The sequence below is a fragment of the Sorex araneus genome, chromosome 6 (assembly GCF_027595985.1).
Source record: "Sorex araneus isolate mSorAra2 chromosome 6, mSorAra2.pri, whole genome shotgun sequence".
NCBI lineage: Eukaryota > Metazoa > Chordata > Mammalia > Eulipotyphla > Soricidae > Sorex > Sorex araneus.
Window position 1 is genome coordinate 95,511,370 of NC_073307.1, and position 23,322 is coordinate 95,534,691.

The 23,322-nt window shown below is 67.0% G+C and overlaps 1 protein-coding gene across 1 annotated transcript; it reads left to right on the top strand.

Moving 5' to 3' along the window:
* Positions 1–453: 453 nt before the first annotated feature.
* MGAT3 (beta-1,4-mannosyl-glycoprotein 4-beta-N-acetylglucosaminyltransferase) lies at positions 454–23,011 on the top strand. Its single transcript, XM_055141142.1, has 2 exons — positions 454–633; positions 19,121–23,011. The coding sequence occupies exon 2, from the start codon at positions 19,122–19,124 to the stop codon at positions 20,796–20,798; it is 1,677 nt and encodes a 558-aa protein (XP_054997117.1). The 5' UTR covers positions 454–633; position 19,121; the 3' UTR covers positions 20,799–23,011.
* Positions 23,012–23,322: the final 311 nt, after the last annotated feature.

Sequence of the window (23,322 nt, forward strand, 5' to 3'; positions counted from 1 at the left end):
ACACAAGCAGACAACACACACACGCGCACAGACCGCGCACACACAGCACAGATGCGCACATACAAGCAGACGCGCACAGACGCACACACACGCACAGACGTGCACACACACGCGAATACATGCGCATACGCACGCACACGCGTACACGCGCACACACGCACAGACGAGCTCACACGCGCGCACACACACGCACACGCGCTCCGGCCCGACCCGCCTCCCCGGCACAGACGGCTCAGCGCAGCGGGCCGTGGGCAGGGGCGCGCGCGCGCGCGCACACACACACACACACACACACACACGCACGCACACGCGCGCGCGCGCTGCATCGCACCCGCGGGAGGCGCAGCCCGGCGGGCGGCCGCGGGGAGGGGGCTCCGGCGGGGGCGGGGCGTCGCGGGCACCGCCGGCCGGGCCCCCGCCGCGGCCCCGGGGTGCAGCGCCTGGGCGCGGGAGTGGGGGCGGGGGCGGGAGGGGGCCGCCCGCGATGCCGGGCGCCCGCCGCAGCCGCCGCCGGAGCCCGGGATGGGGCGAGAGGCTGCGGCGCCCGCCAGCATCTCCCCGCCGGGGGCCCCGGGGGCCGCGGAGCCGCCGCCGCCGCTGCTGCCGCCGCCGCTGAGACCCGGCGGGCGATGGGTGAGTCGACCCCGCGCGCCCCTCCCCCGCCCCCGCCCGAGCGCGACCCCCGGGGGGCCCGCGGCGGCGGGGCCGGCGCCCCCTCCCCCCGCGCGGCGCGTCCCGGGCCCCGGAGGGCCGAGCCCCGTCCCCTCCCGTCCTCCCCGGCCCGCGCGGGGGGCTGCGGGCCGGGCTTTGTGCGCGGCGGCGCCCCCCACCCCCAGACCTCCGGTGCGGCGCGGGGCTGCGGGTGGGAGGCCTCGGCGCCCGCCTTCCCTGCCCGACCCCGGGCTGCGGCGGCGGCGGCGGCGGCGGAGGCCCAGGCGCGGTTGGGGTGCGGGGCTGGGGGGGCCCGGGCTGTGGCTGCCGAGCGCGCGGAGAACCCCCAGCCCCTGCCTGGGGGAGGGGGAGGGGGCTCCCGCTTTTTCTACCGCACTGCCCAGGGCGGGGGAGGAGGGAGCCGGGCTGGCGGGGGAGGAGGGGGCGCGCTATAAATACCTGCAGATAGTGAGTTCTCGCCGGGGTGCCAGGGTGTGTGTGGGGGGGGGCGCCGCGCGGGGTCTCCGCGCGCCCTGGCGGCGGCGGCGGTGGGAGGGCCGCTGGAGGAAGCCCTGAGACCCCTCCCTGCTGGTGGTCCCCGGCTCGGGCACCCCCTGCCCTGCTCGGAGACCACGGGGCAGATTGAGGGACAGTCCGGTCGCCAGGTGACTAGGGGGGCCTCAGGGTGACCAGCCCCTCCCAGCCCCTCACACCCGGGGGGGTGAGTGGGGAGGTGACCGGGTCCCGGGAAAGTTAGGAAGAGGGGTACGCAGCAGCCTGCAAATAACAGGAAGTGTGTGTGTGGGGTCGCTGCAGCCCGAGGGGCTGGGGAGTGTGTGGGGGAGTCAGGACCCCCCAGGGGCCGAGCCCGGGGGCTCCAGCAGGCCTGCCCCCCCCCCACCCGGTTGCGGCCACATCAGGACTCTCTCTGATGGTGACTGTCCCGGGCATGTGGCTGAGCCTCAGCCTGCATCTGCTGGGTGGGGCGATGTCCCGGGCAGGACTGAGGGGACCTGGGGCGGGGGGCTGGGGTGGGGGCATAGGCAGGGCCTGCCTGCACCCCAGGGCGCGTGGTCCGTGGTCGCACCACCACCCCAGGCCTCCTTGTTGCCCCTGGCGCGAGGCTGCCCTCTTTCCTACCACACCGGGACCAGGGCTGCCTTCCAGAACTTTCTGCGGGCATTCAGGCCAGTGCCCAGGAAGACCTGCTGTGAGGGGCTCTGTGCCCGGCTGCCAGGTGGCCGTGCCGCAGGACTCGCCCCGTGGCAGCTACAGTCTCATCGGGCAGCAGAGAGCATCCCTGGGGGGGGGCAGTGTGGCGGTACCTGTGCCACAGGGCACTTGGGGTGGTTGTCCAGAGCCAGGGGCCCAGAGCACACTGGCAGCTCCGCCTCCCCGTGTCTCAGTTTCCCTACCTCTATTATTATTATTATTGTTGTTATTATTATTTTTTCTTTTTGGGTCACACCCGGCGATGCACAGGGGTCACTCCTGGCTCTGCACTCAGGAATTACCCCTGGCGGTGCTCAGGAGACCATATGGGATGCTGGGAATCGAACCCGGGTTGGCCGCATGCGAGGCAAACTCCCTACCCGCTGTGCTATCGCTCCAGCCTCTATTATTATTGTTATTATTATTATTTGTTATTATTATTATTATTATTATTTTGGCTTTTTGGACCACACCCAGCGATGCTCAGGGATTACTCCTGGCTCTGCACTCAGGAATCCCTCCCGATGGTGCTCAGGGGACCCTGTGGGATGCCGGGGATTGAACCTGGGTCAGCCATGTGCGAGGCAAACGCCCTCCCCGCTGTGCTATGGCTCCGGTCCCGTTCCCTCCCTCTAAAAGCGGGAGCTTGTGCCGGCGGCTCTCTGCACAGCCCCTTCCCAGCACCCTGTGTCCTGGTCCCCACGTCTCCCCTCCCAGGTGTGGGTCTTCAGGGGCGGTGCCCGGCTGGGGCAGGGGGAGCTGGCACCGAGCCTGTGTCATGGTGTAAATCTTTGCCTGTGGGGCAGCTTCGAGGCCCCAGAGCGTCACCACCCTTGCATTCAGCAGGCGCCTAATAAATGAATGCCGTGGGCGGAGGACAGGCCGGAGACGCTGATGGATGTGGGGCCGAGAGGGTCTTGTAGGTGCTGGAGAGGGAGGTGAGGGGAGGGCGCAGAGGGGGGCCAGCGTCCTCCTCGCTGACCCTCCCTCACGCCTGTGCGAGCCCTGCCCTACACCTGGCCTTCACCTCGGGGTTCTGCAGATGACCCAGGTGGACCCCAAACCCGGCACCGCCGAGGCCGTGGCCCGGTCCACACTGACCCCCTGAAACTGCTCCCGCTCTCCGCCTCCCATTTTTTGGGGGGGCCTTTTAGGGCCATACTGGGCGATGCTCAGGGGTCCCTCCTGGCTCTGCACTCAGGAATGACTCCTGGCGGTGCTCAGGGGACCCTATGGGATGCTGGGAATCGAACCTGGGTTGGCCGCGTGCAAGGTAGATGCCCTCCCTGGCTGTGCTATTGCTCCAGCCCCTTGTTGATCCTTTTTGTTGTGTTTGGCGGGGGGCGGGGGGGCCGCCCCCGGCTCGGACCCAGGGCTGCTCCCGGGAACGGCACACATGCTCGGCCCCTGCAGCTGGTCGCGGCCCATGTGAGGGTGACCGTGAGCCCCGCAGGCCGGCTGGACCAGCTGGTCACAGGCACCCAAGGCTGCGGAGGGCGGGAATGTTTCTGGCTGGGAAACGGGCTGCGTGGAAGAGTCTAGAATGGGCTGGGGGGCAGGGGGGCACAGGGGCAGGCACCAAGGCTGCCCCAGACCTCCGAGCACGCGAAACCTCCCCTGCTGGGGCCGTTATTTTCTTCCCTCCTATAAAAAATAAAAGCACAACAATAGGAATTGTGCGCTCACCTAATTACTCCTAGTTTTAAGAATTTAGAGTTTATTTGGCTCAAGACTGTGCCCCCCTCTTGAAGTCGAAATCCCACCCACACCCCCCCAGGGAAAGGGTCAGCCGGAAAGTTCTCAGACTGGGGTCTGTCTCTAGGGTTCTGTTTGTCGTGGCCTTGACATATGGTTTTCCAGAACCTTCTTCCCCTCACGGCCCCTCCCAGCCATGCACTTTGCCGCTGTTTATTTCGGCTGTTTATCAAGCACTTACTATGTGCCGGGCGCGGGGCCAGACACTCGGGCAGCCTCAGCCTCCCGACGCCAACCCGATTCCCAGGAAGTCGGGGCTATTCTTACCCTTTCTGGCAGTTTGGGGGGCCCTGGGGCTCCAGGCTGGGAAGCAGCGGGACTGGGCTCGTAGCCAGCCGGCGGGACCCCAGCGCCGGCCGGACGGGGCCACATCCTTGTCCCCTCTGGCCAACCCCCGGCCCCGGGCCAGAATGACACTCTGCGGAGAGACTCCAGGAATTGTGAGACCCCCCCCGACCGCTCCCAGCCCCGTGGAGGAAGGGAGGGCGCCTCCTGAGACCCCCGGCCGCTGCCCCCTGCCCTCAGCTCTGTGCTCGGTGCCCCGGGCTGGCCCCTCTCCGCCCATTCACTTTCTTCCTGGCACCAGCCTCCCCGCCTTGGGGTGACCGAGGACACCCCCCTCTTCTTTGCTCCTCTGACCTGGGCCCTGTGGGTGCCCCCCTGTGAGGGGAACCCCGAGGGGGTGTCTGGCGGGGTCTGGGGAGGGGTCTGGGGAGCTGCCAGTGGCCGGGGCAGGGCTGGCACTGTGCCTGGCACGCGAAGGCGTTTGAGGGAAATATCTGGAATACTTGTGCGGGCGGGGTGCAGCTGCAGGGGCGTCGCGGGACTGGCACGGATGGGCACGGGCTGCAGATCCATTCTGCCCGGGGCGAGGGGCGCCCCAGACCCCGGCGCCCGTGGCAGGGACGCGGCTCGAGCTCGGCCGGTGGCGGGGACATGGGACGCGGCCGGTGGGGGCTCTGTGGGGCCGCGGCGCCCCTGGGTCGGGGCTGGCACAGTTTTGTGGCTCGGTTGAGCTCCAGTGTGGGGGTCCCCCTGGCCCGGGCTGAGCTCTAGGGGTCCCGGGAGCAGCCTAGCCCGGTCCTCGGGCCGGAAGCAGAAGCCTGGGGCGGGGCTGCCCCAGCCGCTTGGGCCCGGCTCGGGAGCCTGGCAGGGTGGGTCTGGGTGGCACAATGCGTCCCCCGGAACGCGCCCCCAAAGGCACCCAGGCCCCTGCCCCTCCCCCATCCCACCCCGCTCTGGGCTGTTTTCTGCTTGTTTTTGTTTTTGCTTCTTTTGTTGTTGTTGGGGGAGGTCACACCCGGTGATGCTCAGGGGTTGCTCCTGGCTCTGCACTCAGGAATCACTCCTGGCAGTGCTCGGGAGACCCTATGGGATGCTGGGAATCAGTTGAACCCGGGTTGGCTGCGTGCAAGGCAAACGCCCTCCCCGCTGTGCTCTCGCTCCAGCCCCTTGCATTTGTTTGCTCTGAGGGCCCCCCTGGGGGTGCTGACGGCTCAGGGTTACTCCTGGCGGGCTTGAGGGAGCCTGGGGGGGGCCCCAGGAGCCCTGCCGAAGAGCCAAGCCAGCGCCCTCCCCGCTGTGCTGCCTCTCACGCCTAGGGCCTCTGGTCTCGGGTACGAGCAGGCTTGCGGGGGGGAGGGGAGGCCTGAGCCCCCCCAGCCGCCGGGAGGTGGGCACGGTGCCTCAGGCCTCGCTGTGCCCCCCTCCGTGTTGGAATGCCCCTCCCCTCCCGATAGCCCCCCCCCTGCAGCCGGGCCTCACCCCCGACTGTGTGATGTTGATGGGGTGCCCAGAGGGACCCGGGTCGGGGGGACCCCGCTGGGCTGCACCGGAGCCTGGAGGCCGTGGAGCCCCGCCTTCGGGCCGGGCTGCCGGAGCCGGGGCTGCCCCCCGTGTCCAGCTGGGACCCTTCAGCCGGGATCGGGGACGGTCTGGAGTGGACCCGGAAGCTTGGGGGAGGGCTCCGCTGGCCCTGTCCGTCCCTTCAGCTGGGATCTGGAATGTCCCCTTCAGCTGGACACATGCTGCGGCCCCCAGCACGGGAGGGGCCCAGTGCCCGAGGCACACCCGGGGCCCTGCCCGTGGTCAGGTGCCAGCGTGCCCGCGGGTGCTTCTCCCCTTCCTGGACAGGGGTCAGCGAGAGTCCAGGCCCGGCCGGGCGGCCAGCCCGCTCTCCCCACGCTCCAGTGGGGACTCGACCCTCATCCTCCCTCCGTGGCCTCTGGGCTGTGCCGGGCCCTCACCGCCCCCTCTCGAGCCCCCCCCCCCCCCCGCCCAGGAAGCAGCTTCCCCCTGTCCCGGCGCCTCCTCGGGATCTTGGGTCCGGTTTGGCCAGTGCGGTGGGCGCCGTCGTGCGGGGGGCAGGGATCCGCCGTCCCCCGGGGCCCCGAGCCCCTGTGTGGTCCCTTTCGGTTCCAGCCGAGTGCCTGGGACATCTTTGGGGGCCGGCAGAGGACGGACAGACAGACGGATGGACAGGGGTTGGCTGGCGAGTCTGCTCTGCCCATCTGCCGCAGCTCTGACCCCCACCCCCCACCCCCGTCAGACCTGAGTGATCAGCTGGCCTTCTTCTAGGCCCTGACCCCCCACGGCTGTGACCTCAGGTCAGCCCGGGAGAAAGAAGGAGGAACTCGGCCTGGGTGCGGCCCAGGGCTGACCGGCTGTGGGGCTTGGGAGGCCCACCCTGGACCCTGGGGCTGAGGGGAAATCGGGGCTTATAGGGGCTCCCAGCGCTGCTGGGCAGAGCCCCCTCCCCACGGGTCTGGGTACCCGAGCTGGGCTGGGAGGGCTGAGTCCTCCGCAGATGCAGGGGGTGGGGGGCACGTCCCCCGCCAGCTGTCCCCTGGCCCCTGGGAGGGTGAGCGCGTGTCCTGCAGTGGCCGGGTCCCGCCCCTGGGACTCTGCGGGCATGGGGGGGGGGAATGGGGCTGTCCTCTTCCCACGGGGACCCCCAGTGTCCTGGGGTCCCAGCTGGCCGCAGGAGCCAGAGCCCTGGGGCCCCTGAGCTCGGGCTGCGCCCTCTGCTTCCTTAGCGCTTTCATGGGGGCCTCCGGAGGGGCTCCAACCCTCGGGGCGCTCAAGACACCCCCCCCAGGTGGCTTGGGAGGGGCTGCTGCTCCACCCGGGGGTGCTGGGGAGGGCTCGGGAGGAGCCGAGACTGAGGCTGACGCCTGCCCTGTGGGCGGTGGGGTCTGTCCCAGAGGGTGAGGGGCTGCCCCGCCTGCAGGGGTGCGGCTGTCCCGAGCTGCGGGAGGGCGGGAAGGCGGGTCTGGGAGGAGAGTAAGACCCTGAGCTCCGGGCTGGACTTGGCCCCGGGGACAGAGGCTCCAAGCTGGGGGCGGGGCGGCAGGTGGGGGCCTGCCTGGGCTTCCTGGGGCCCGACCGTGGTCGACCGTGCAGGTGAGTGAGGGGACAGTGAGGGGAGTGGGGTAGGGGGCCGGGCGTGGAGACCGGGCGAGCGGGCAGCTGAGGGCCTCAGTGTGTGAGGCCACTCAGGCGGGGACAGCTGTTGCCGAGAATGTTCTGGGCATTCTGGGAGCTGGCCCGCCACCCTCCCGGCACTCCCAGCCTCACCTGTGCCACGCGGTAACCCCCCTCCCCTGCCCTGCCCCACGCAGGCCCTAGGACGCGGCGGCCCCTCTTACAGCCCAGGTGCCCCGGGGGTGGGGGGCCCAGGCGGCCGTCTGCCCCGCCCGTACCCAGGATGGAGTCACCATGCCAGGCCCCCGCCCGTGCTGGAGGCGGCTCTGAGGACAGAGCCCTGGGGGAGGGGTCCCCCCCCACACGCCACCCCCAAGCCCTCGAGCTGGAGCTGGCACCGAGGCTCGGCCCTGAAGTGACCCTTTGTACATTGTCCGGGCGGATGGGCCGCACTGCCTGTGACGGCGCGGGCGGGCCTTGCTGGGCCCCGCGGGGGGCTCGGCTGGGGGGCCAGAGCACCCCAGGACCCCCACAGCGGTCGGCACCGGGCGGGTGCAGGCAGCGGGGTCGGGGGGTGGTCAGAGCAACGGGGAGCCCCGGGACCTCCCCCACCACCCCACCAGCTGGCCGGGCGGGCGGGGACAGGCGCCGCGGCGTGTGGACAGGGCGTCCCAGGGGGGCCACCCGGCTGCTGGGGGAGAGTCTGCGGGCACCTGCCGGCCAGAGGGTGGTCAGGGGCAGCGTGGCCCCTCCGGAGGGCCTCGGGGACAGGGAGGGCTTCAGGCCGAGTCTGTGGGCTCCGGCCACAGGAAACCCAGAGAAACGTGACGACGGCCAGAGAGAGGAGAGAGAGGAGAGGCCAGGGTGCGGGGGCGCACACAGCCCCTTGGCGCCCCCCCAGCCCCCCACGCGCTGGGAGGGCCCCACCCAGGGTGGGAAGGGGGATTGGGGGCTGAGGCTTTAGCTGACCTGTCAGGGGGCGCTCAGGGGGTGGGACCCCGCTCTGCGGGGCGGCGGGTGGGCTTGGGGGCGGGGCGGGGCGGCGGGTGGGGCGGGGCGGGGCCCCCTCTGTTGCCTCGTTGCCTGGGGGAGCCCCGAGTAGGGGGTCCCAAGCCCGCTGGGGGGTGTTGGGTGGCTCGGGCTCTGCTCCAGGCTCTGCCAATGATTAATCCTCAGACCTTAGACGGGAGCCCCTGATGCGCAGAGCAGGGCCCAGCCCCCCCACCCCGGGGCTCTGGGACACCCACAGCCTGTGGCATCTGCCCCGGGGGCTCCCCGAGGGCGTCCCGCCCAGCTGCCCTGGGTCCACCCAGCCGAGGGCCTCGCCTCCCCATGTGGGCCCCTGCGGACGTGTGCTGGGAACCCCCTGGGCCTTTCGCCTCTCCCTGGGCCCTTCCGTAGTGTGACAGATGGAGAAACTGAGGCATGAGGGGAGCCCAAAGGAAATGTAACTCCAGGCTCCTGAGGGGGGGGCTCCCGGGCAGGCCCAGGAGGGGACGAGGGTGGAGTTTGGGCATGAACGAGGGGATAAAGCGCCCCAGGCCGCAGCTCGTGGACGCCCGCCCGCTGGCCCCTCCACTGTCCTCTTCGCTAGCAGCCGTCCAGTCAGGGTCCTGCCTCTGCCGCCTCTCACAAACGGGGACCCCTCGCTCATGTGCCCCTGCTCGGGGGCGAACGTGCCCCCTCCCCTTGCCCCATTGCCCCGTTCCTTCGGGACCCCGGGTCCCCAGGAGGCAGGGACCCGCGTGTGTGAGGGGACCACCCCCCTCCCCCCGCTCCCCTACCCCTGATCCCCCGAAAGTGTGCAGCCCCCGTGCAGGCCTGGGGGTCCGGGAGCGGCTGGGCAGGGCGCACCTGTCCCTGTGTCCGTTTCCTCCTGCAGAGGAGGTCACTGCGACCGGGCAGGGCGGGGTGACCCACAGGGAAGAGGTGGGACCGTGTGTGTGAGAAGAAAGAACCTGCTGGCACCTGGCCAGGCTCAGGCCCCTGCCCCTCCCCTCCTGCCTTTGAGTCGCCACCTGCACTCGTGTCCAGGAGGAACCCGCAGCCGCGAGGGGAGCAGCTGGCGGAGAGCACCGAGGGCAGGTACCGGGCGGGGGCACGCGTGGGGGCGGGGCCGGGTCTGTGTGGTGGGTCCCTTCTCTGGGGGCCGCAGACCCCCAGTGGAGGACCCCCTCCGCGGGGAGCCAGACCCCCCGGGCCTCGACGGGGAGCACCTGCCCGTGTGGCTGAGGCTACGACTCCCGTCTCGGGCTCGACTCCCGTCTCGGGCTCGACTCCCGTCTCGGGCTCGGGGCCCCTGTCCCTGACCCGAGGTGCTTGGACGTGGTTCCTGGTGGTGTTGGGGACGGAGCCGGGTCGGCCTCGTGCAAGGCCGGCACCTCTCCCCGACTGTCTCCCGGGCCCCTGCCCTGCGGGATCTACCGTGGACGCTGTGGAGTCTGCCCGGACGTCAGGCTGCTCTCGAGTGCGGTCACTGTGACCTGTGACCTGTGACCTTGCGCCCCCCGCCCCCCCGGTGGCCCCACCGAGTGCAGCCGTGGGACGCTTTGCTTCCCTGATGACGTGGTATGTGTTCTGGAAGCCCCACCGGGCGCCTCCGCCTCCAGCTTTCCCAGCTCCAAAACCCGGCCCCCTCCCCCCTCGCCCCCTGTCCAGGCCTTCCTGCTCGGAATGGCCTTGTTTGGGCCACACCCGGCGGTGCTCAGGGCTCCTCCCACTCTGTGCTCAGCGGTCGGCTCGGGGCCTCTCACATAGCACAAAACACCCCCCTGCCCCCCCCAGCCCTCCTGACTTTATTTGTTTATTTATTTGCTTTTTTGGGTCACACCCAATGATGCTCAGGGGTCCTCCTGGCAGTGCTCAGGGGACCCTAAGGGATCCTCGTGCAAGGCCAACGCCCTCCCCGCTGGACTATCGCTCCAACTCCCCCCTCCCCGCCCTGCCCCTGCTCCCCCCCACGCCCCCGACAGCACCCCGACTTTAAATCAAAAGCTAGAGTAGGGCGGCTGCAGGAGGAAGCCGCATGCACGGGGCCACACCCTCCTCTGCCGAGTTTACATGCGAAGGGGGAACTCTGGAAGGAAACCACCTTGAACTCAGGCGTGGCCGGGAGGGAGTCTGGGGTCTGCATTGAGGGTCAGCCCCGCTGCTCAAGGGTTCGTGTCCCGAGCTGACGCCGCCCGTGCCGGTGGAGAAGCTGCAGGAGCCGAAGGGCCGATTTTCCGTGTGGGCCCAGCAGGGCGCGGATGAGTACGTTTGTAGCTGAGAGGAGGAACCAGTCAGGCTGGCTCCCGGGGGGTGGACCCCAGGGCCCAGAAGGCTGCCACCGAGCCTGCCCGCTGAACCACCCGCCGACGCCCGCACGGCGTCTCCAGCATGCGGACTGAGCACAGGTTTCTTTCTTTCTTTGTTTGTTTATTTATTTATTTATTGGGGGGGGAGAGGAGGGGTCTCACCCCGCCATGCTCAGGGGTTCCTCCTGGCTCTGCACTCAGGACTTACTCCTGGTAGTGCTCAGGGGGGACCCTATGGGTTGCTGGGGATCGAATCCAAGGCAAACGCCCTCCCCGCTGTCCTATCGTTCTGGCTCCCAAGCCCTTAGATTTTTTTTTTTTTAACCAACCCACAAAAACAGCTGCAGCGGCAAGAGACAGAGTCTGCCTGGGCACCCCCCACGCCCTGCGCTAGTCCTGGCTGGGAGGACCGTCCACCACTCGGCCATTAGCACTGGGTGGGGCTGGTGGGGGCGTGGTTAGCACCAGCAGTGAGATGGGCTGGGCTGGCCCGGACCCGCAGTGGGGGGTTTCCGGACCCGCAGTGGGGGGTTTCCGGAGTTTTGCTCCGGCCTAGGGTGGGGATGAGGGTCTGGAGACCCTATGGGATGCTGGGGATCGAACCTAGGTCGGCCACGTGTAAGGCAGACGCCCTCCCCAGGGGGGCCGGAGTGATGGTGCAGTGGGGAGGGCACGCGGCCTGGGTTCGATCCCCAGCATCCCATAGGGTCCCCCAAGCACTGCCAGGAGTCATTCCTGAGCACAGAGCCAGGGCTTAACCTCTGAGCATCGCCGGGTGTGTGACCCAAAAAAGAAAAAATATAATAAATAAAAAATGCCCTCCCCGCTGTACTATGGCTCCAGTCCCTGAGTGTGCAGCTTTAAAGCCACCACCGAGAGGGGCTGGAGCCATAGCACAGCGGGGAAGGCGTTTGTCTTGCACGCGGCCGACCCGGGTTCGATTCCCAGCATCTCATATGGTCCCCTGAGCACCGCCCCAAGAGTGATTCCTGAGTGCAGAGCCAGGAGTAACCCCTGTGCATCGCCGGGTGTGACCCAAAAAGGAAAAAAAATAAATAAATAAAAAATATAAAGCCACCACCGAGAACTGCCGCTCAGACAAAAGCTTCCTTTCGTGGTGAAACTGCTCGTTGGTGACACATGAGTGGGCTGGGGGGTGGGGGGCGGAGGAGAGGCAGGAGAAGGCAAAGGTTGTTTAACACAGCAGCCGTTCCACCATGGCCCGTGGGAGAAGGAGTCGCGGCTGCGTGCAAGGCTCACTGCTTACAAAGCGTCTTTCTGAGGTCACGGTTGCCGTCCATGGTGTTTCGGGTCCTGGGGTGGCTCTGGACAGGTTAGAACCTTCTGGATGGAGCCGAGCTGCCGTTAAGATGGTTCGTGATACACGGGTGGGGGGTGAAGCCAGAACATGAGTTTGGAAGAAGTTCATGGGGGCTGGAGCGATCGCACCACGGGGAGGGCGTTTGCCTTGCACGCGGCCGACCCGAGTTCAGTCCCCGGCATCCCGTAGGGTCCCCTGAGCACCGCCAGGAGTGATTCCTGAGCGCAGAGCCGGGAGTCAGCGCTGAGCATCGCCGGGTGTGGGCCATAAAACAATTCTGAAAGAAGTTGAGGGACGACTTTGCGGGGGTCGAGAGCCCGTGGAGGAGTGAGTCGAGGTGCCGTGGCAAGGAGAGGGCGGCACGGAGGAGGTGACGGTCGTGGGGGCTCTGAGGCGGCGAGGGGCTTCTGGGGGAGCATCTAGGAGTCTCGAACGTTGTTGAATGACACGAGGCTGAGGGTATAGAAGGTCAGCGGGTGGGGTGACAGCGTGCGACAGAGCAGCCCCTTGCGCCGCCATCAGCTGTTGACGTCCCACCCGTCTTTTCCCCTTTCGCTTTCTGAGCCCCGGTTGAGGTGCCGGGGCTTGAAGCCCGGGGCCCCCAAACACACACAGCCTGTGCGTCCAACCCTCCGAGCCGTCACTTCAGGAATGGACAGGGCCGGCCCAGAGGGACGCCACCCGAACGCGGGAGACACAGTGTCAGAAGCAGCCAGGGGGGCTGGAGCGATAGCACAGCGGGGAGGGCGTTTGCCTTGCACACGGCCGACCCGGGTTCAAATCCCAGCATCCTATATGGTCCCCTGAGCATGGCCAGGGGTAATTCCTGAGTGCAGAGCCAGGAGTAACCCCTGTGCATCGCCAGGTGTGACCCAAAAAGCAAAAATAAAGAAGCAGCCAGGGGGCCAGAGCGATAGTCCAGTGAGGAGGGCATCTGCCTTGCATGTAGCCGACCCAGGTTCGATCCCCAGCATCCCACCCCACAGGCATTCCCCCCCGACCACCACCACCTTAATTCCCGAGCACAGAGCCAGGAGTGATTCCTGCGTGCAGAGCCAGGAGCGGCACAGAAACGAATGAAAAACTGAAAGGAGAAAGCCACACGTGGCCCATCGCCAGCACAGACACGGCCCACCACACACACACACACACACACACACACACTGAGCATGACCTTCTGAATCCTCGGGCTGGTCCGCATTCTCCAGAATAAAGTCACATGCTGTGCACTCTGTTTTGAAGACACAAAGCCATTGTTCGCGCCGTAGACTAAAAACGTGGCTGGGGGTTGTTTGAGGCCATGCCCCGCACGGTGCTGGGGGGCTGACTCCTGGCTCTGTGCTCGGGGGGCTCACTCCTGGCGGGGCTCAGGGCACCATTGGCGGTGCCGGGGGTGGAACCCGGGTGGGCCATGTGTGCAGGGCGCGTGCCCTCCCCGCCGTGTGGTTGCTCTGGCCCCCCACGCCGGGTGCCTGCCCATCTCTCTCGCAGTGCCGGCTCCAGCCCGGCTGTCTGGGGCCGACTCGCTGCGTCTCCCCCATAGACATTTTTGTGCAAATGCTGCTTATTGGAATTCCGGCCTGCAGGGCTGAGGAGAGCTGAGCCAGCAGCCCCTGCGTGGCTCTCTGTGGGAGCCGGGCTTCCGGCCCCAGCCCCTCCCCCTCCTCCCGACTTCAAGCCCTGGCACCCGCTGGTCCGAAGGGGCTCCGTGCAGGGTGGCGGCTGTTCCCCCCCACTGTGGCACCCCTGAGCCCAGTGCACACAGACCCCCACATTCCTGGGTCTCTGAGGAGACCCCCGAGTCCCACTGCCACCCTAAGGCTCTGGTCAGGTACAGGCTGGTTGGCCCTGCCTAACTCTGCAGAAGGATCTAGAACCAGCCTCCAAAGAGGCCAATGGAGGCCTGAGACGGTCCCAGTTCTGGGTCCAGGCTGACCTGCAAGAGGTGGGTGGGCGCGGGGCAGGGCCGGCCTGGGACCCTGCATTGCCCGGTCCTGGCCTTGGGAAGCCCCGGGCCGGCAGCCCCGCAGGGAGATGTCAGGGAGGGCGACATCTTCCTTCCACTGTGCGGCTCAGAGAGGCTCAGTCACTTGCTTCAGGACACAACGGCGCGTGAGTCCCCGTGCCGGGATTTGAACCAGATCCCAAGCCGGTGTTTCCTCCGCAGCTCCCCTTTGGTTCTGGAGCTGCTGCTGCTGTTGAGGGTGGGGTGTCCCCCTTGCCACGTCCGGGACTCAGTCATCGCCTCTGACCACACCTGGGCCTCTGGCGCCCGGGCAAAGTCTGCGGCAAGGGTGCACTTCCTCCTGGAGGCAGGCGAGAGGCAGCGCCATGCAGGAGCCGAGCGCCCAGCACCGTCCCGGCCCTGGGGGTGGTGGGATCAGGTGTCTTCAGGCCCGCTGGACAGGGTAAGAGCCGCCGTGCTGGGATGTCCAGGGGCCGAGGGGGATCCGGTCAGGACCACGGAGAGCTCCCCGCCCCCCCACCCCAACCCACCCCTCGGCTGTCCAGGTGGCCGTGCCTGCTGCCTGCCCTGCAGGTCTGCCCTGCCGCCTGGCGCCCCCTCCACAGGCTGGGCGCAGCCCCGAGCCACCCTGGGGCACGGGGTTCGGGTTCCAGCTGCTCTGCCCCCGCCCCACCCCCTCAGCCAGCAGGAGGCCGCGGGTGTGGCCGGTGGCCGCCTTAAGACCGGACGAGGCTGTGGGTGAGCCCCAGTATGACGGCTCCCGGGTCCGGGGGGTGTCATCCTGGGCGGGACCCCGGGGTGACTGCGGGCTGGGTGGGTGTCCCTCCCTGCCCGCCCCCCCCCCCCCCCACTGGCTGAGGCCCAGACTCTGCCCTTCCTGCTGGGACCCGAAACTGCCAGACCCTGGGGCGGGGCGGGAGGTGACCAGGAGTGTGAACGTGGCCGTGTCCGGGTGACCGTGGCCGTGTCCGGGTGACCGCAACAGCGGGGGCGCGGCTGTGTCCCCAGCCGCACCCCGTCTGGAAGCTTTAGTCTGGCCACACTCACCGCGATGGCTGGAGAGTTGTGATTTTAGTGGCCGGGGTGGGGAAGGGGGAGGGGGGAGCAGAGTGACATTTGCGCCGTCCGGGGGAGGTCCCATGAGCACGGGACTGGGGTGCATGTGGCTGCAGAGGGGCCACCCGGGAACTGTCTCCCCCTCGCACCCTCATCTTCTCACGGCAGCCGCCCCTCCTCCACGCCCCCATGGCCCCTTGTTTTCCTTCCCCCTGCACCGTGGCGATGGCCTTTGACCCTGGAGCTGTGGGCGGTCCCTGCTGCACCCTCTGGCACCCCACGGGAGCAGGGTGGCTGGGAGTGGTGACGGTGACGGGGTGTCCACACCGCACTTGACTTGCACTCGGCAGAGGGAAGGACTCGGGACCGCGGCAGGAGCCGTCAGGCCGCGTCACTTGCCGGCCTCAGTTTTTCCCACCCCGTCTGTGAAGTGGGTGCCTGCTCCATGCCGGGGGGGTGGCTTGGCTGAGGTCGTGTGTCATGTGCTGGGGACGGTCCTCGCCAGGTGGCTTGGCAGCCGGGCCGCGTGTCTCCAGTCAGGGACGGACCCGGCTCAGCCATCTCCAGGGAGGCGCCCGGGGCTTGGGAAAAATTCACAGGCAGGTTCTGGCTCGGCCGCCGTGTTTGTTGGGGATGGAACCCGGGGCCACACGCAGCTGAGGTGTGACCGCTGTGGCTGGGCTTCGTCCCTCCCACTGTGTGTCCCCGGGGAGTTCGCTGCCCAAGTCTCCCTTTGGAAAAGGGACAGTTGGGGCCTGGAGCGATAGCACAGTGGGGAGGGCGTTTGCCTTGCACCCAGCTAACCCAGGTTCGATTCCCAGCATCCCGTAGGGTCCCCCGAGCACCGCCAGGAGTGATTCCTGAGTGCAGAGCCAGGAGGAACCCCTGAGCATCGCCGGGTGTGACCCAAAAAGCAAAAAAAAAAAAAAAAAAAAAAAGGGACAGTTGGGGCCAGAGCAGCCAGTCCAGCGGGTAGGGCTCTCTCTCACCTGGCACGCAGCCTGCTGGGCTCGAGCTCCAGCACCCTGACCGGGCCCCGAGTCCACCAGGAGTGAGCCCCAAGGCAGAGCCAGGTGTGGCCCAACAACAACAACAATTAAATTAAAAAGAGACAGTTACCGCCACTTCCTGAGGCTGGGGAAGGACACCAGTGGGACCTGGTGTGATGCTGTTCATTCATTCACTCATTCATTCCCCATCCACCCAGCCGCAGTGCTGTGCTCTCACCCTGCCAATCTGGAAGGGCCCTGTGTCAGCTCATGATCCCTGTGCATCGCCCGGGTGGCCCTTGTGGCCCCCAAGAACTGCAGCCCTGGGGCTGGAGCGATAGCACAGCGGGGAGGGCGTTTGCCTTGCACACGGTCGACCTGGGTTGGATTCCCAGCATCCCATAGGGTCCCCTGAGCACCGTCAGGGGTAATTCCTGAGTGCAGAGCCAGGAGTGACCCCTGTGCATCGCCGGGTGTGACCCCCCCCCAAAAAAAAAACTGCAGCCCTGGACCAGCACTGAGGCATCAGGCCTGTCCCACAGCCTCAGCAGGAGGGACCCAGGGCCCCCGGACACCACTAAGCATCGTCCCCATTTTTTTTTTTTTTGGCTTTTTTTTGGGTCACACCCGGTGATGCACAGGGGTTATTCCTGGCTCTTCACTCAGGAATTACCCCTGGCGGTGCTCGGGGGACCATATGGGATGCTGGGATTAGAACCGGGGTCGGCCGCGTGCAAGGCAAACGCCCTACCCGCTGTGCTATAGCTCCAGCCCCCCCATATTTTTTTAAAGTGAAGAAGCGAATCAGGGCCGCAGAGATAGTCCAGTGGGTAGGGCTCCTGCCTACCCAGGTTTGATTCCTGGCGTTGGGTAGGGTCCCCTGAGCCCCACCAGGAGTGACCCTTGAGCATAGCTGCTTGTGGCCCCTAAACCAAAAGAAAAAAGAAAATCTACAGAATCAGGCCAAGAAGAATAAGAGCGGAGGGTATCTAAGAGTGCGGAGGGGCTGGAGCACAGGTTGTGTATGTCAGTGTCCCGGATTCGACACCCCCCCACCCAGGCACTGCGGGGGCAGCCACTGAGCATGCCCAGGGTGTGGCCCGGACACCCAGCCATGAAACCTCCCAAAAGTTTTTTTTTTTTTGCTTTTTGGGTCACACCCGGCGATGCACAGGGGTTACTCCTGGCTCTGCACTCAGGAATCACCCCTGGCGGTGCTCAGGGACCACATGGGATGCTGGGAATCGAACCCGGGCCGGCTGTGTGCAAGGCAAACGCCCTCCCCGCCGTGCTACTGCAGGCCAGACTCACTGTGAGCATCTGGGCAGCCATGGAGACGGGCTCGGCCCAGCTGCCATGGCAGCACCTGGCTGGGCTCTGTCCAAGGGCACAGGCCGTGGGTGTCACCAGAGCCTGAGGCAGCCCGGCCATGAGGCTGCAGGCCAGTGGGTCAGTGTGACTCCACAGGCAGGCCTGGCCCCCAGCGCTTGGCAGGCAGGACACGATGTTTCTAGGGTGTCTCCGACTGACCTTTCTGCTGGACCTCTGGGTGCACGTGGCTGCACCCCCACCCCCCACTGGGCGTGGATCCAGTTCAGCCCCATGTGGCAGGAGCTGGACTGTGCCCCCGGTTGGGCTGGGTCCTCAGGGCAGAATAGCTCCCCGGAGGGATCAGGCTGCCTTGCTGAGGTTGAACCCCCAGCGCCGATCATTCTAGAAGCTTCCTTCCTTGTGCTGACGCCAGTCTATAGTACTGCCTCACGCCTCATCCCCCGCCACGCCAGTCGGCCTCTCCGCTGACCCTTTCTTGCCATTTGCCGTCCACTCGCCTTCTGGAGCACTGCAGAGCCCCCGTGGACCCCCAAGACAGCAGCGCCCAGGGGCAGCTTCCCGCCAGCCTGACCCGCGAGGCCAGCCCTGCCTCTGCGGGGACAGCTCCCACTTAGCCGGGGTCAGCCCCCACCTCCCCCCCACCGTCCTGTGTGTCTGCCAGAGCCAGCGCCCCTGGGCAGCATTCGGAGGACAGCTGCCCAGATGCCGCCTGCCCCCTGCTGCTCGCTGCCAGCCTGCTCTGGACTCCTCGTGGGCCCCGGGGAAGGCTGGGGACAGCCGGTGTCACCCGGACAGGTTGGCAGAGCCCGGAGATCCTGATTTCCTCCGTCCTAACACCAGGGCTGGCCTTTTTTTTTCTTTTCTTTTCTTTTTTTTCTTTTTGGGTCACACCCAGCGATGCTCAGGGGTTACTCCTGGCTTTGCACTCAGGAATTACTCCTGGCAATTACTCCTGGCGGTGCTTGGGGGACCCTATGGGATGCCGGGGATCGAACCCGGGTCGGCCGCGTGCAAGGCAAACGCCCTACCCATTGTGCTATCGCTCCGGCCCCTGCTTTTTTTTTTTTGGGTGGGGCGCACACCTGGCGATGCACAGGGGTTACTCCTGGCTCTGCTCAGGGGACCCTATGGGATGCTGGGAATCGAACCCAGGTCGGTCACGTGCAAGGCAAACACCCTTCCCGCTGTGCTATCGCTCCAGCCCCAGGGTTGGCCTTTCAAAGTGCCTCCAGGCACGAGCTGTCAGGGCTGCCTCCTCTGACTGTGCCGCCTAGAACATGGATGTTGCAGTGAGAGGCCAAACACCCGAGGCAGGGCTAAAGGCCTTGGGAACGGACATGGAGAGCACTGGATGAGAGATGGAGAAACTGACGTGCAGAATCGGAAGGAGCCCTTCCGGTGTGGGGGGAGAGGGTTCGTCACGGCCTTGGGGTGCCGAGTGCGTAGCCAACTGGGGAGAGGGCAGAGGTCGGAGGAGCTGGGGAAGCAGGGGAGAGCCCAGGAAAGGCATATATAGCATTGGAGCACTGTCGTCCCGTTGCTCATCGATTTGCTCGAGCAGGCACCAGTAACGTCTCCATGGTGAGACTTGTTACTGTTTTTGGCATATCGAATACGCCATGGGGAGCTTGCCAGGCTCTGCCGTGCGGGTGGGATACTCTCGATCGCTTGCTGGGCTCTCCGAGAGGGACGGAGGAATCGAACCTGGGTCGGCCGCGTGCGAGGCAAACGCCCTACCTGTGTTCCCTTGACACAAGAGAATGTTCTCCAGCGAAACACTGTTGTAAAGACAGAAAGAAGGCCGACCCACAGTCAGGAAGCCAGCCCAGGTGTCACCTCTGGGTGACCCCAGGGCCCAAATGCCCACCTCCCTCCCCTGCCTGGAAACGCCCCCCTCCCCACCCTCCCCCCGGGGCAGGTTCTGCATTGCCCAGTGCATTTCGCACACGAATTTGACTCTGGACCAAAGGTGCAGCCGGTGGGTTAGGGTGGGGCGGGCAGGGGCATGCCCAACCCCCCCTGAGTTGGGCGGGCGGAAGGTGGCAGCCCCGCCCCCCGGCCCTCTCCCCAGGCTGACGCTGTGCTCTCTGTGCCCCTCCCCCCCCCCCCCCCCCCGCAGGATGAAGATGCGACGCTACAAGCTCTTCCTCGTGTTCTGTATGGCCGGCCTGTGCCTCATCTCCTTCCTGCACTTCTTTAAGACGCTGTCCTACGTCACCTTCCCGCGGGAACTGGCCTCGCTCAGCCCCAACCTGGTGTCCAGCTTCTTCTGGAACAATGCCCCTGTCACGCCGCAGGCCAGCCCCGAGCCCGGCGGCCCCGACGTGCTGCGCACCCCGCTCTACTCGCATTCGCCGCTGCTGCAGCCGCTGCCCCCCAGCACGGCGGCGGCCGAGGAGCTGCACCGCGTGGACTTCGTGCTGCCCGAGGACACCACCGAGTACTTCGTCCGCACCAAGGCCGGGGGCGTGTGCTTCAAGCAGGGCACCAAGATGCTGGAGAAGCCCCCGTCGGGGGCGGGGCGGCCCGAGGAGAAGGCGGAGGGGGGCGGCGGCGGCGGGGGCGAGGGCGCAGCGGGGGCGCGCGGGCCGGCCACGCGCCGCGCGCTGAGCGCCCAGGAGCCCCCCGGGGCCCGCGGCGGCGGTGGCGTTGGTGGCGGCGCTGGCCGCGGGGGCGCGCGGCGCAAGTGGGTGGAGTGCGTGTGCCTGCCCGGCTGGCACGGGCCCAGCTGCGGGGTGCCCACCGTGGTGCAGTACTCCAACCTGCCCACCAAGGAGCGGCTGGTGCCGCGCGAGGTGCCGCGGCGCGTCATCAACGCCATCAACGTCAACCACGAGTTCGACCTGCTGGACGTGCGCTTCCACGAGCTGGGCGACGTGGTAGACGCGTTCGTGGTGTGCGAGTCCAACTTCACGGCGTACGGCGAGCCGCGGCCGCTCAAGTTCCGCGAGCTGCTGCGCAACGGCACGTTCGAGTACATCCGCCACAAGGTGCTGTACGTCTTCCTGGACCACTTCCCGCCGGGCGGCCGGCAGGACGGCTGGATCGCCGACGACTACCTGCGCACCTTCCTGACGCAGGACGGCGTGTCGCGCCTGCGCAACCTGCGGCCCGACGACGTCTTCATCATCGACGACGCGGACGAGATTCCCGCGCGCGACGGCGTGCTCTTCCTCAAGCTCTACGACGGTTGGACCGAGCCCTTCGCCTTCCACATGCGCAAGTCGCTCTACGGCTTCTTCTGGAAGCAGCCCGGCACGCTGGAGGTGGTGTCCGGCTGCACGGTGGACATGCTGCAGGCCGTGTACGGGCTGGACGGCATCCGCCTGCGCCGCCGCCAGTACTACACCATGCCCGGCTTCCGCCAGTACGAGAACCGCACGGGCCACATCCTGGTGCAGTGGTCGCTCGGCAGCCCCCTGCACTTCGCCGGCTGGCACTGCTCCTGGTGCTTCACGCCCGAGGGCATCTACTTCAAGCTCGTGTCGGCCCAGAACGGCGACTTCCCGCGCTGGGGCGACTACGAGGACAAGCGCGACCTCAACTACATCCGCGGCCTCATCCGCACCGGGGGCTGGTTCGACGGCACGCAGCAGCAGTACCCGCCCGCCGACCCCAGCGAGCACATGTACGCGCCCAAGTACCTGCTCAAGAACTACGACCGCTTCCGCTACCTGCTGGACAACCCCTACCGGGAGACCCGCGGCCCCGCCAACGCCGTTGAGGGGACCCGGCGGAACAAGGGCTCTGAGCCCAGGGCCCCGGCCCGGGACGAGCTCGACGTGGTGGAAGGCTGAGGCTGCGTGGGTACGGGTCAGAGCCATCCCCCGGGGGATGAGCTGGGGAGCGGCCAGTGCCCCTCCGGCCCCGTCCAGCCTCCCCCTGCCCGCTGCGTGCTTCTAGAAAAAAACAAAAAACAAAAAACAGGCGTGGAGGAGCAGGGTGGGGTGGGAGTTCTTGCTCCCCACGCCCCTGGCAGTCTGGGCCCAGGCCTGGGAGCTGCACCGCGACCCCCGCCCCTTGCACCTGCATGATGGTTGTGGGTCACCCCCCCCTCTGGGAGGCCAGGCGGTTCGTGCCAAGCCCGCAGTGGGACAGGGGGGTGCCTGCGTTCCCAGGACTCTGTAAATAGACGCACTGGGGCCCTGGGGAGGTGGGGGGCAGCCTCGGGTCATCAGAGACCACCCCCCTGGCCGCCCCACAGGACCCCCACGCCTCCCCCCCCCTCGCTCCTGCCCGTCGCTTACCCCCAGTTGGCCTGAGCCTGGGGACTAGCCTGGCCCCGCGACACTCCCCGCCCCCCCATGGCTCTCTCGTGGGGAGCCAGGAGCGCGGCCCGCAGGCCAGGTGGAGGCCGTAGGAGACGCCCCGTCCCCTCTCCCTGTTGCAGACCCCCAGCCGGAGCTCTCTGGCTCAGGGGGAGCCCCCTGAGGCCCCCCTCCTCGGGACACGCGGGGGAAGGGGGCCCAGGAAGGGGTCACCATGCTGCTGTGCGCCAAGGGACACTAAAGCCAGTTGAGTGCCACCTCCTTCCTCTCCGCCTCTCGGGGCACAGTCATGAGGGGGTAGATTCCGAGCTGCTGTGATTAAGACGCCCCCCGTGGAGAGGGGCTGGCACGAGCTTAGGTGGGGCCGTCCCCGGCTAGGGGAAGGCGGTGGGGGCAGGAAAATGGGTAGGAAGGCCGGCCCGGGAGGGGGCGGGGCGGCTGGCGCTTCTGCCCGCAGCTGATTGGCTGTGGCCCGGCCACGTGACGGCGGCCCGGGCCCCGCCCCCCGAGCGTGCGTGTATTTATGGGCATGGGTGCATGCTGGCTGTGGCCTCGTCTGTGTCTGTGTGTCCTGTAAATAGATGCTTGCGTGGATGTGGGAGCTGGGCCGGGGCTCTGCGGCCACGCTGCCGCAGCTCCCCCGAAGGACAGAGGCAAAAGGCCCTGGGGTGGGGGGAGAGGGATCCGGAAGGCGAGGCGGAAGGGGGCGCGGGATCTGTCTGTCCGTCTGTCTGTCCGTCTGTCTGTCTGTGTCTTGCGGTCCAAGGAATGCGAGTCCTCCCGACCTAAGGGCTGTCCAGCTGCGAGCTCACTACCTCCCCAGTCCCCGCCCCCATCCCTGCCCCCTGCCCCCTGCCCGCCCGCGGGGACTTGGGCCCACCAAGGGGGGGCCAGGGTGGATGGGTGCCCCTTGCCTCAGCTGTCGGGGGACGAGCCGGGCCGCAGCCTCCGATGCGGGGGGGGCGGGCTCTGTTGCCCCCACTCCCACCCAGGGGATGCCCTCTCTGGTCCCTGTGTGAGGGGGGACGGTGCAACGTGACCCATGCAGTCGGAGTGTCCCTATGGCTCTGAAAAGTCACCTTAGGCAGGGCCAGACAGTTTCTGGGGCTTCTGGTCTGTGCCCGGACCCCAGGCCTGGGCTCACGTCCTGACAGCCCCCCCACCCCGGCCCGCTGGGTGCCCTCAGCTGCCGTGACAGCAGGCATCCACGGCCACCGGGGAAGGGACAGCTGCTGGGGGTCCCCACCAGATGGCCAGGGTGAGGCGTCAGCCTTTCCAGTCCAACCATATCATACACTGGGAATTTAGAGGGGGGCCCCGGGTCCCCCCCCAGCATAAAGGGAAGCCAAACTCAATGTGAATGCCGCCGCCCCACTGACCCGCTCCCGGATCAGGGGCTCCCGGAACCGGAACTATGCTTGCCTGACCTCAGACACAGAGAGCCCTCCCAGCCCCGGCTTAGGGGGGCTCCGGGGTGGGGGCAGGTGGAGGAGGAGCACTTCAGGGGCGAAGGCGATGGGGGTGGGGAAACGGGGCTGGCCAAACAGCTGGCGGGGCCCCCGGGAAATGTATAATATAGGGACACCGATAATAATAATAGTATTATTTTTTTTGTAAGGGAAAAATCAATATGTACATTCGGAAATCATTTTCTCTGTAAATGGTTGGATTTCATTTCACCCTTAAAGGGATGCTTAAAGGAGAAGATACTATTAATAATAAAAACAGCCATCGAGTCTGAAGGGTGTGCGTGTGTGGCCAGTTTGGGGGTGCTGGGGGCAGGGAGGGGCGGTGATCCTGCCCAGTGAAAGTGCGAGTCCCCCCCAGCATGGGAGGAAGCTGCAAAAGGAAGGAGAAGCGGCCCTGGGTGGGCCCAGCTGGGCGGGGGCCCCTGGCATGCGGCTCAAGGCTCTGGTGCCTCCACTGAGGACTTTGAATTCTTCTGTCATGGGGAGCACAGGTAGGCGTCCTCACATGGCCAGAGGCGGAGTCGAAACATGCAGCACAGCTGTTGCTCACAAGCGCCCCTTGGGAACAATCGTTCCCATTTTAC